Source organism: Colletotrichum jinshuiense, chromosome 15 (assembly GCF_051148585.1).
Source record: "Colletotrichum jinshuiense chromosome 15, complete sequence".
Lineage (NCBI taxonomy): Eukaryota > Fungi > Ascomycota > Sordariomycetes > Glomerellales > Glomerellaceae > Colletotrichum > Colletotrichum jinshuiense.
Window position 1 is genome coordinate 322,097 of NC_139308.1, and position 13,341 is coordinate 335,437.

At 43.9% G+C, this 13,341-nt stretch overlaps 2 protein-coding genes across 2 annotated transcripts; both read left to right on the forward strand.

Moving 5' to 3' along the window:
• Positions 1-1,972: 1,972 nt before the first annotated feature.
• Positions 1,973-3,892, forward strand: EsH8_XV_000046 (uncharacterized protein; the record flags this gene model as incomplete). Its single annotated transcript, XM_083274087.1, has 5 exons — positions 1,973-2,067; positions 2,372-2,378; positions 2,661-2,678; positions 2,963-3,028; positions 3,689-3,892. 5 exons carry the CDS (start codon positions 1,973-1,975, stop codon positions 3,890-3,892), a joined length of 390 nt encoding a protein of 129 aa, XP_083120619.1.
• Positions 3,893-5,932: 2,040 nt separating this feature from the next.
• On the forward strand, positions 5,933-6,745 carry EsH8_XV_000047 (uncharacterized protein; the record flags this gene model as incomplete). The annotated part of the gene is made up of 2 exons (XM_083274088.1): positions 5,933-6,256; positions 6,602-6,745. The coding sequence occupies 2 exons, from the start codon at positions 5,933-5,935 to the stop codon at positions 6,743-6,745; spliced, it is 468 nt and encodes a 155-aa protein (XP_083120620.1).
• Positions 6,746-13,341: the final 6,596 nt, after the last annotated feature.

Sequence of the window (13,341 nt, forward strand, 5' to 3'; positions counted from 1 at the left end):
ACGCCTTACCGGCAGCTTGGTTTCCCTAGCCGTAAGGGCGGTAAGCCTAGCGTAGTCCTTCCACACGTAATTCTAGGTCTTAAGGTACAAACCACTAGGGCTATAGTCTGTACGTTAGGGCATTATATATATACCTTTCCTCCCCCCCCCTCTTTAGACTTCTTTTCCACCTTACTAACTTCCACCTTTTCTCTTCCTTTATTTTTTTTTTACTGCCTTCCACCTCCTATAATCGTAAAGAGCTACTCTTCCCTACCTATATAAACCAGCTTCACACACCTCTACCTTTTACAACTGTAAAGAGCCACCCTCCCCCTTAATAAACTACTATAATCCTAAGTCCTTTCTTAACAAACCATCCGTTACTATGCCTCCTAAGCGCACCCCCACTAAGGGTAAGGGTAAGGGCAAGGCTAGAGCCATCACCACGCCTGTTGCATCCGGCGCCGCCGCTAGCAGCGCCGCTAGCAACGCCAATAATACCGCCTTAACTACACCCAGCACCCCCAACAGCTTAACCTACAACACCTAGTCCCTCGTTCTCAGCGCCTTAAACATACAGCCGGCCTAGGACAAGCCCCTCCCTCCCGTTAAGTGCAAACATAAGCAGTACGAGTTTTTTAGCTTTCCTAATTCCTAGTTTAAATACAGCTCCAACTAGATAAAGGGATCTAACGCTAATAAGGGTTCCTGCTACAACTTTAACTTTAAGGACATCCGTAAGGACAAGCCTTAAATCCAAGACTACCGCCCCTAATAGCATAACGATAACTAGTCTGTCGCCTGTTACAACAATAAACCCAAGCCGAGCAAGGGCTAGTACCTAGCTGCACTTAAGGCCATTAAGGAGGCTAAATATCCCGAGAGAATTACGGTTGGCAAGGTCTAGAAGACCTCATCCGCCGCCAACCTCCCCCAGCTCGCCTACTATTACTACTTTAAGCACACTTAGCAGCTGCTTATATACCTTAACACCTTCTATAAGTCCCCCCCCTCCTTCCAAGGCGCAGCTCTTTACAGCTGTAGTACAGCCTAGCCCCTACCTGTAGGGCTACCCTTTACGATTATAGTAGGCCGGCTTTGGCTTCTACGACCGTAAAGGGACCCCCCCTCCGCCTTCTGTCTTCTACAGCCGTAAAGAGCAGCCCCCATCCCCCTTTCCCAAGCTGACGTTCCTCTAGGCGGCTAGGTCCTCTCTACAGTCGGGAGCTTGTACTACAATAGTTAGACTACTACCGACTTAGTGGAGTAGACGGCTTTAATCAGCTAGATCCTTAACTACCTCGACTAGTCTATTAATACGACGCCCTACCTCCAGCTGATCCTTACTGACGACACCCCTAGCCAGAAGGTTATCACCAAGGCTATAGTCGCCAGGGAGTCGCCCTACGCCGGCACCAACAAGGGCGGCAATACCGACGTTATTAGCACTATGCTTTTTGCTGCCTTCTAGATCCTTAAGTTCTTGCCTACACACCAGCTGGATCCCGACGTCGCCCTGTCAGCCGACCCTACAGCATACAAGCATTAGTTCAAGCAGGAAGACCTCTCTAAGAACATTATAGGCTACTACTTAGAGGACTAGTGCTGTGCCGTATGTATTATTGCCTTCTTTTATTACTACTAAACCAGGCGGATAAACATCAGCCTTAAGACGGCTTTAAAACAGAACTTTATATAGTACGTCTTCTTTATTAACAACGCGCTTATAGAAAATTTTGTTATAGAGAAGCAGGCTAAGACCTCAACCGATAACATGCTAAACCGCATTATGTTCTAGATGTTGGTCCCTATGTCTAAGGCTAAGAAGCGTCTTGCGAGAATGCTTTAAGAGAGAGATGCCGCCGCCATCTCTAACGCCGAGTTGTCCCTTCGCTAAGAGAACCTTGTTAGTGCCATGCAGGGCGGCACAAACATCTTAGAGTTTATTAACAATCGCTGCGCCGCCTTGGACGCCCCCAGCCTGGCCAAGATGGACGACAACACGCTTGAGGCGCTTATTAAAGCCGCTAAGGCGCAGGTCGAACAGCCAGACGAGCCCGGAACGCACACCGCCTACACCCTCTTGTAGATAAACCCTAAGATCCAGGAGGCAGACTTTCAAGACTTCCTTAATGTTGGCTGTAGGGATATCAGCACGCTTGTAGAGGAAACAAGGAACATACCTGAATCAGCACCTGACAGGATAAAGGCGGCCGTCTAGATCTACTACACCTACAAGACCTTCACCCTCAACACGTCTATCAGCTCCAACAAGCCTAAGGAGGATAAGGATGACCTTAAGCTTAAGGCCAAGCTGCAGGGCTACAACAACTAGCGAAACATGCAGCCTAACAAGAGAATGCCAGACTACAAGTTAATTACCTATCAGGCTGTTAGTAAGTTCTCCTCCCCCTCCCCTTGTGTGGCCGACCCAAGCGGCAGCGGTAACCTTTACGATTATAGGAGCTAAGGCGCCGCCTGGCCCTTCAACGGGCCTTAGGCCAGCCCTTTACGGTTGTAGGACCTAGGGCCTTAGCTCTTACGGCCGTAAAGGGCTAGCCCCCGCTGCCGGCCGCCACCGCCCTTACTCTACGTCGTTTCCCATAGTCGTAAAGGGTCCCCTCGCGTTGCTGCCGCCCCCACTACTAATAACGTTACTAACCTTACTGACTCCTTAGACATCAGCTAGGCGTTCCGTATGGAGTCAAGCCCTTTCTACAACTGCATCCTTACTAACGGTGTAGGTACAGGTAAGACTAACATCTTCTTTAGTCTTATCTACACTGCAGCCTGCAATATTAACTGCAAGATTAAGGCGGATCCTAAAGCCCCTTAAGGCCCTTTTTACCTGACGCTGCTTGCCGTATAGATAGCTAACTTTTTACAGATTTAGGAAAAGTTAAAGGTCTATAACGACAAGCTGATAATCCGTCTCTTTTACTCCTACTAGAACAACCTTACTAAGGCTGACGGTTGCAAGGCCGCTACTATTAACGCCAACAAGCTGGAGAAGTATCTGTTAAGCCTTAACCCTACTGATCCCAAGGTAAGTAACCCCCCCCCCCCCCCCCTAAGCCCCAGCCCAGCCCTTTACGGCTATAGTATAGGTTGGGTTCTACAACTGTAAAGGGCCTGCCTCTAGCCCTCACCTCGCCCCGCCCCTACTACTCTCCGTTAAACTTACTGATATAGACCCTTTTAGACTGCATGCATTGTCGTTATTACAACCCTTACGACTGCCTTTAACCGCCTGCTTGATTACAAGCTCTCTACCGTTCGCCTCTATAACTAAGACGCCGCCTAAAATTTTAAGGGGTGTACTAGTAGAGTCTCCCTACATCCTAACGGCAAGAAGAGGAAGCTGCCCCTTAAGGGCGGGGTCCCCGTTGTATCCGACAAGTACTTTAATCTGGATGATTACAAGGAGGTAATAGAGAAGTCTAAGGCTGATGCCTAGGTCGGCACGTAGAAGCTTAGGCACTACCTCTCCTACTTCCAGCACAAGTAGGCACGTATTATTATCAACAAGGCCTATATAGGCAAGAAGGATGAGGGGCGTATGTTCTAGTTCCTGCTGCGCGAGTAGTCTCCCGCACTCTATTTCGTTACGGCAACTCTTATAATTAACTACATCTGCAACCTTGTCGTCTTTATCAAGCTGCTGTACTTGCGCATCTGGTATGGTGTGCCCGTCTCTAACCACTAGGTCGTCCCCCCAGCTAAGGAACTTAGCGACACCCCCCTCCTATACTACAACGCCTACAACCCCAACCAGGAGTTCTATAAGGTTGGCAACCGTAGCGTTAAGGGCATCTTCCACCCTAATACCTACAACAAGCTGGACGGCGAGCTCCCCCCCAGCGTCGCCTTTATGAAGCGCTACTATAACGATACAGGCGTTAGGCTGTAGCTCCTGCACCCCAGCATCTTTAAGACTACCAGCAGCTTGTGCTTATAGCGGGACAAGTTCGCTTAGATATACGTTCCTGTAGTTATTTATATAATTTAATGCCGCCGCTAGATACACACGCGCATGCGGCTCCCTAACGGTTTAATCTACTACCCCAGCTCCAACATGAAGCTATACTCGTTCTCTATTAAGAAGCTCTTATACCCCAACAAGGAGGCAAAGCAGGTTATAAACTACAGCTAGGGGCTCCTCGCGCGCAAGATCATGACGGGCAGCACCAAGAAGAAGGCCACTAGGAACAATAAAATACCGACCGGTAGTAGTGCAGTCTCAGGCAGCACCTCCCTAGTAGACCGTACAAGCACAGGCAACACTAAAAACAACGACGACGGCGCTGCATTAAACACAACCATACAGGAGGGGATGCTAGTTTCTTTTAATCTTTACAACATCGTCCTCTAGGGCGATAACAACCCTAACGACAACGCTTAGGATTTCAACCTGCTGCAGTTTATACCTAAGGACGTTATTACTGACGCTATTAAGGAGTATAGGGAGAAGATGCCTGCTTCAGCCTTAGATGACGTAAACCTACGGCTGTAGTCGCTAGAGCGGCAGCCTCTAGACCAGGAGGATTTAATAGTCGAGCTTGGCAGGGAGCACGTTAAGTACCTTATTCGCAAGGACCCGTTTGGCGGCCTCTTGTATATCTTTAAGATAGTTAATAAAGACCCCAACCTCCCCACCCCCTATAACGCGTTCCAGCTGCTTAAGTGGCTCCTTTCTAAATCTCTTATCCTTATCTGCATGTTAGAAATCGCATACAAGACGATCCGGTGCAGCAACAAGCGTCGCCTCTTCATCCTGATAGACATCCCCTAGCAGCAGCAGTAAGTAGACCCCTCACCCCTAACCCCCAGCCCCTCCCTTTACAACCGTAGGAGGCATGCAGCCGGCCTGGCTGGCAGGCCCAGCCCTTTACGACTGTAGGACGCCAACCTTGCCTCTTACGGTCGTAAAGGGGCCCCCCTTAGCCCGGCTCTGCCGCTACGCCTCTTACGCCTCTTACGGCCGTAAAGGGGAGCCCCCCCCTCGCTTGTACTCCTGCTAACTGGTTCTCCTAGGGTTATTGCAGCCATGCTTGCTATCGCCGGCTTTAACGTTAAGTCCGTACGGTTGTACTACTCTGAGTCTGAGCGCAATACGGCCGTCTAGCGCTTCACTAATCCCCGCTCGACCGTTAACGTCTTTATCTCCAACACGAACATCTCCCTCATCGGCCTCAACCTCTATAAGCAATGCTCTGTCGGTATATTCGTATCTATCTTGTAGTCTATTAATCTCTACATCCAGGGCGGCAGTCGCCTCATCCGTCTCAGCTAGAAACATAAGGTGGAGTAGTACATGTTGAAGGTGAAAAACTCCTACTACAACTACATGGAGCGCAACATGGTGTTGAAGTAGGCGGACGAGCTCTTAGGCTGCAGCTGCATCCCAAGCTATATCCAGGGCTGGGTCTACTACGCTTGCGTGTTTAAGATTATCTGAAACTTCCTACACCAGCCGTTCAACCGGCTGTTGTAGTGCGACACCACCCTGCCGAGCGCCTAGATCTCTAAGTACTACGCCCCCTCTACAGTTTAATAAGGCTACTTTTACACCTTTATCGCCATCTAGGCTAGACGTCTAACCCCTACTGAGTACGCCTGGACGTTTGCAACCATATAGTTCTGCCTGCCGTTAGTAGCAATGTCGTATTATTACTACTTTTTAGAGGAGTACCTAAAGCCGATAACCTATAAGGAGATTATCGCCTCTAATTCAGTAGTTAAGGTTGAGACCGGGTTTATTAACGCGTCTATCAAGCTTGAGGAGCAGACACAAGACGAGCTTAAGGGGTCGGGCCTCTCACGCTGGCAGGTAGCATTTAAGATGCATATCCGCTCCTAAAACGCTACTGCTAACTACCTTACTAGCGTTAAAGAGGACGATAAAGATGATGAGGATGACGAGTACAACCTAGATACATTCTAACCGCACATGTTATTTATAAAGCATCTTACCTATATAAAGAAGGAGTTAGATGAGGACGACGGCACCCTTTACGGCTATAAAGCAGCCGCCCCCCCCTCCTACAACCGTAAAGAGGCCGCCCCCCCTCCCTCTCCCTACGCCGGTAGAGGCGGCAAGGCGCCCCCGCGCGAGACGAACGACAGCAGCAAGTCGCAGCGCAGCAAGTTCTACAACTTAGACGCTATTAACACTATAGACTCTCTAGTCCAGGCCCCCGTAACTAGCGACAAGCATCCCTTAGATGAGGGTAACGTCAAGCTGCCTCTAGGCTTCCCTAACAAGCGCGCTAGAGTCTAGTCCCCCGCCACACGGGATGCCGACGCACCTATATTTAAGTCGCACTGTGATGCAGACGACCGTGTGGGCTACACTAGAGCCCCAACCCCCATCTTGGAAGACGTTAATATACCTATATTTTAAGGCCAACCTAACCCTATAGATAACTATATTAGGAACTTGGAGCTGCTCTAGACTGGCGCCAACAAGCACGCCACCCCGCCCCCTACCTTAGAGGCTATTAATACCTCTAATGTTGAGGAGCATCCTGAGGCTGTAAATACTAAGACGGGAAGCACTAGGGAGCCCTCTTAGTCTGTAGATGATAATGCTAAGGCTGATACTACTAACGCCCCTAAGGATAACTATATAGGCGATGTAGGCGATGTAAGCGATTTAGGCGATATAAGCGAGGATGAGGAGATTAAGGATGAGGAGAGCGAGGATAAGGAGATTAAGGATGAGGAGATTAAGGATGAGGAGATTAAGGATGAGGAAGGTTAGGGCAGTAACTATAAGGAGAGTAAGGATGCAGGCAAAGAGGATAAACTAGTAAAGAAACATCCCTTACGCAAGGCGGCAGTTAAGGTGAAAGCGGCAGTTAAGCGCTACAGTAGAGGAAAGCGCTAGCCGGGCTGAGAGGTTTAGTACTTATGCTACCCTAAGGGGGCTTTAAGGATTTATAATAGTGCCTACTTTAGGTAGCAGGCTATTATATATCAAGATTAGAATATCACCTAGTGCGATAAAGGGGCTATAAGAGGCACTTTTAGTCCTAAACCGCTTAAGGCTATCTTAGTAGGATGGGCCCTCCTGCATACAACAGACAACTTGCTTATTATTTAGACCCAGGCCCTATTGCAACGTGACGTAATAGTAGTAGTGCTTCCTACCAACCCCCGTATCCCGCTGCATACACACACGTACACTACACCAGCCCGCCCACCCTCAGCCTTTACGGCTATAGTAGGGGAGAGGCCCGCCTCTACTGCAGAGGGCAGCCCTTTACAGCTATAGGAGCCAGGCTCTCCCTACTACGGCTGTAAAGGGCCTGCCTGGAGCCTGTAGTAGGCAGCATATTACGTTGCCGGAACACTCGGCCTAGAGGATAATAGATGTATATAGCAAACGGCTGAATATACATAGCCTTATGTAAATCCGAGAGAGTCTATCTATAGCTCTACAAGTAGACTACATTGTTCCCTCCCTCAGCTGTTTTATACTCCCGCCTACCCCCTTTCCTGTTAAAGACGTCCCCTACCATCTAGTTTCCTCCCTCATGCTGGTTTACACCCTCATCAGCCTCTATTCCGTCTCCCTCCTTAGAGATAATTACAGTACGGCCGGTCTAGAGACTTGTTAGTGTAATACCCCTTTCCTAAAGCTAGGGGTCGGTCGGACTTACAATATAGCTCTTAAGGTTAAGCGTCTTATAGAACTCCTTAATAGTCTCATGCTTGATTAAGTAGCCGTTTCTGTAGCAGTTAATCCAGGCTGCATCGCGCCGGTTGCCTTTAGGTAGTATAGCCTTGGTGTATACGTAAGGCGGTATGTGCAGGAAGCCCTAGGTGTAGTCTATTATAGGCTTTAAGGTACCCTTAGGAAGTACAACCTACTTGGGGCTATACTTCTTTCCCTTAGTGATGTTGAGGTTGTGGTTCTCCTCCGCTAAGGCCTAGAAGAAAGAGAGATAGGACTCAGTCGGGATGTAGTTATACTTGTCGATGCAGTATTTACCCTCGTCGTTCCACTTAAAGACGGTAAAAGGCATAATGGCGGATTAGTAGGACTAGCTGGTTGCAATAGGGCTGGCTCTTTACGGTTGTAGTATAGAGCCGCCTCAGGCGAGCCGGTAACAGGCTGGTTTATCTAGTTAGTTGTGATGCTGCAGTCAGGCAGGAGAACAACATGCTGGCAGGGACCCTTTACGATTGTAGTACGAGGCTGGTCTAGTAATGCTGGTGATGGGCTGGTAGTAGGTTGTAGAAGGGATTAAGAAAGCAAGGTTGTAGAAAGATATCTTAATATATATATAAAAGTAAAGGCAGTAAAGCTTCTAATAAAGCGCCTTCTTGTTGTATATAATAATAGCGCCTTCTTGTAATAGATATTCTAACTAAGGCAGGTACACCTACAATAGGCAGGAATTACCTAAACCTTAAAGGATGGCCTGCTGCTTTTTTATCCCATAGCCGTAAAGGGCGGCCTACTGCTTTTCTATCCTATAGTCGTAAAGGGCGGCCTGCTGCTATTCTATCCTATAGTCGTAAAGGATGGCCTGCTGCTATTCTATCCTATAGCCGTAAAGGGTGGCCTGCTGCTTTCTATCCTATAGCCGTAAAGGGCGGCCTGCTGCTTTTCTATCCTATAGCCGTAAAGGATGGCCTGTTGCCTTTCTATCCTATAGCCGTAAAGGGTGGCCTGCTGCTTTTCTATCTTATGGCTATAAAGGATAGCCTATTGCCTTTCTATCCTATAGCCGTAAAGGGTGGCCTGCTGCTTTTCTATCCTATAATCGTAAAGGGTGGCCTACTGCTTTCTATCCTATAGCCATAAAGGATAGCCTGCTGCTATTCTATCTTATAGTCGTAAAGGATGGCTTGCTGCTATTCTGTCCTATAGTTGTAAAGGATAGCCTGCTGCCTTTCTATCCTATAATCGTAAAGGATGGCCTGCTGCTTTCTATCCTATAATCGTAAAGCGTAGTCTACTGCCTTTCTATCCTATAATTGTAAAGGATAGCCTGCTGCTAATCTATCCTATAGCTGTAAAGGGCGGCCTGCTGCTACTACAGTAGGACTAAGAACCTCTATAGCATATAGAAGGCGTTATAAGGAGGAGGCAGACTATAAATATAGAAGTAATAATATCTATATGTACTTATTCTATAAGCTGTATACTAATATTGCTTAAGGCCCTTGTAAAGTAAGGTAGGCCCTATAGAACTAAACGACTAATAGGTATCTCTCTCTATATAACGCTACATCTTAAGATGCTAATACTAAAGCTATTTATACCCCCCCTGTAAACGATTATATCCCATAAGTATAAAAGGTATGCCTAGGCGGCCTTTTTAACGCCTATTCCTCCTTAAAGGTTTCAGCATCTCCCTTATTCTTAAGAACTATATTGTTAAAGGGGATAATTATAAGGTCCTCTAGCGCCAGGCGTCAGGCACGCTTTGTAGGGCGCAGGGCCGGGAGCAAGGCTATAGAGGACTCTCTAGATAACGCCATAGAGGCCGTCAATAAGCGAGACCTAGCCTTAGTTATAGCCTAGTTGTAATAGTTAGTATAAGGTCTTGTAATAATAGAAAAGGGATACTTACAGGAGCGCTTTACTAGACAACTAAGATAGGGGGGACGTTACCAGCTAAATAACTATTTATCTATATAGGAGTCAGCAAGATAACATTAAGTACAGCTCTTAAGGAGCACTATATACCTTCTTAAGCTTAGTAAGAATTACAGTATTAGTCTTATTAACCTCCTTAACAGTGTGATGAAGCGCCTGTAGTTCTTTATATAGTTCGCCCACCTAACCAGCAGGCTCACCTGTATTAGGCAGTTCGCACTGCTACAGGAGGGAGGCAGCAGCATCCTTTTCGTTACAGGCCTCTTTCTTACAGGCCCTAGTGTTTAGTATCAGCTTACGCTAGTAGATCTACACAACTTTAAAGCGTCTCTTAATATCCTTACCGGCCTTAGCGGTATAGAAGTCTACATAGTTAGTAAGAAATTCGTCCGTTATAGCCTGGAAACACTTAGGAACCTTATGCAGGCGTTAGTTAGCTACTCGCCTTATAGCAGGGTGGGGGGATGCACTTACAGGAAGATACTAGCTGCTATAGTAAGTGTAGTAGGTGCAGCGTATAGTCTGGCGTAAAGCGTTTTCTAAAGCAGCAGAAGGAGTTAGTATACACACTCTATATAGCTTTAAGGGGGGGGGCTGCAAGCAGCTTACTGTTATAAACGCACTCAACCTTCTCTATAAGGTTAGAAGAAGTAATCTTGTAGTAGTAACGAAAGCAGATGCTGTCGGATAGGAAAATAGCTCTCTATAACAAAGGAGCTCTAGCGGCGCCGCCAGCACTAACAGGGTGAGAGAGGCTGGCTATTATTACTATTATTAATGTTTATTTAGGCTGCTCTAAAGTCTAGTAAGTTTTTTTTTTTTTTACAAGGCCTTGTAAGGTCTCGCAAGGTCTTATAAGGTCTTATAGGGATAGATATTTCTTACCTTAAATCTAGTTTGTTAAGTAGGTTTAGTAGAAGAAAGGAAGAGGCCAAGCCACTGTAAAGTATAAGGTATTTATAGGATCCATTTTAGGGTGCTATAACTATACCTTCCTTTATTATATATTAGCAGTTGCCGTTTTTATACCGCTAAGGGCTAGTAGACTAGGCGCCGCCGTCCTATAACTATAAAGGGTAGCTCTCTACTTTCCGTTCCCTTAAGGCCCCAGCTAGGACCCTTTACAGCTGTAATACAGCAGCAGGAAGGACCAGCCCTTAACACCGTATAAAGAGCAGAGAGGCTGTATTATATAACACGAGAGTGCCGACCCGCCTAGGGTTTACTAACGCTCGCTCGCCTTATACCCTTACTAATACGGGACTACAGCTTCTAGCTGCAGCTCTTTACAATTATAAAAGATAGAAGGGCTACAGGTCCACCACCTTATTCTTTCCTCTACTAGTGCATCTACTACAGTTGTTAAGGCTCTAGAACATCGGCGTCTAGGCCCAGCCCTCTACAAGTATAGAATCCGGAAGGGCTGTATCCTTGAATTATAAAGTGTCTCTAACTCTCCACCCCTTTAAAGGCTCACCTACTACAGCCCTTACAGCTGCAGAACAGTAGTATTAAGGGCCTGCCCTTTACAACCATAAGAGACAAAAGGGCTATATTCTATAACCGTAAAGGGTCACCTCTAGTCAGGCCCTACCCTTTACGGCTGTAGGAGACAGAGGGCTATATCCCATAGCCGTAAAGGGTAGCCTCTAGTCAGGCCCTACCCTTTATATCCGTAAGAGACGGAAGGGCTGCATCCTATAGCCGTAAAGGGTAGCCTCTAGTTAGGCCCTACCCTTTATGTCCGTAAGAGACGGAAGGGCTGTATCCTATAGCCGTAAAGGGTAGCCTCTAGTCGGGCCCTGCCCTTTACAACCATAAGAGACGGAGGGCTACATCCTATAGCCGTAAAGACTCGCCCTTAGTCGGGCCCTATCCTTCACCACTATAAGAGACAGAAGGCTATATCCCATAGCCGTAAAGGGTGGCCTCTAGTCGGGCCCTGCCCTTTACGGCTGTAAGAGACGGAAGGGCTACATCCCATAGCCGTAAAGGGTAGCCTCTAGTTGTAGTCTACCCTTTATAGCCGTAAGAGACGGAAGATGTAACAGTATAGCTGTATAATTAGCGTAAGTTGTAAGTTGGAGTCCTTATAGTCCTTATTAAAGTAGTATTAACAGCAGTATAAGTATAGTTGCTTATATTAATAGATCTTTTAATCTATTACTATAGTAGGTTACTATTAGCCTACTATTATAGAAGACTATAACTATAAAGGGCATTATAACTATAAAAGCCATTATAGCTGTAAAAGTATTATAACTATATTAAGTTTTACTAATATATTTATCTATTTATTTAAGTAAATTAATTAAAGATATAAACTAAATAATTAATAGAATAAAGATAAATATTTAATTAATTAAAATAAGTATTAAATATAGAAGCTAATATAAAGGTATTATAAATTAATATATAGGTGTTACTTTTATATAGGTATTACTATCTAGTATTTTTATTAGCTAAAAAATTAAGTATATCTTTATTAAAGTAGTAAAGGTATCTATAGTAATATTTTTTAATTTTTTTTATTTTCTAACTATTTTTAAGTAATTCTTTTTTAAATTTATAAAAGTATATATTATAGTCTAAGCGTTATTCTCTAATAATTAGAACCTAATTATATATAGTTTTAGTAGGAGGCGTTTAGACTAGGTGGTAATTTTTAGGATAAGATTATCTAAAATAAGGCTGTAGTAGTAATTAGTTAGTTTTTACTTTAAAAAAAAAGTAACTTTAGGGTTTTAACCTTTAGGGTTTCTCTCTTAATAACCCTTAAAAATAAAAAAAGGGGGAGGGTTACTTTAGAGTTTAAAGTTAGATACTACTACTACTACTACTACTACTACTACTACTAACTAACTAACTAACTAATTAATAAATAGATAAATTAAAAGTAATAAACTAACTAATTATAACTAATAGATTAATATCTAATTAATTAAGTTATTATATAAATAAAATAAATAAAAAAATAAAAGAAAGAAAAGTAACTAACTAACTAACTAAACTAGTATAATAAAGTAAATACTATTAAGAAAGGCTTTTACTTCCTACTAACTACTTTTAAACTAATAACTAAGTAAATAACATCTACTATAACTAGCTGCTACTAATACTACTAAAGCTAGCTATACTTACTACTACTATAGGCTAGTATATAACTAACTATAAAGGGACCTACTAGTATAGTAGACTAGCTACTACTAACCTAAAGAGTAGGTAATATAAATAGTAGAAGAAAAATAGGAAAGCCTAATCTAATATTATATAGTATAACTAAGTAAAACTATAGCTTTTTTTAACCCTATTAATATAAGTAAGAAGGGTTAAACTTAAAGAATTTTTAAAAACTTTTTAGAAATATAAATAAATATTTTATAATTTTTATTTTAATTATATTTCCTTTTTTATATTTAATTTTATAATATTTAATAAACTATATTAAGTACTTTAAATTTTATATTTTTATTAAAAAGTCTAATAAAATAAGTTTAATTAAAAAGTCTAATAGAAATAATTTTAATTAGAAAGTCTAACTAAAATAATTTTAATTAGAAAGTCTAACTAAAATAATCTAGCCTACTAAAACTATAATATAATTTTAAAGATAGATATCCTTAAAATTATATTAATACCTCTTTAATACTAGCCTTCTATATAACCTCTATAAAGTTAACTATAGAAAGGCTAATTATATTTGTTTTCTTCTTACCTTTTTTTACTAAAGCTAATACTCTAGTAAG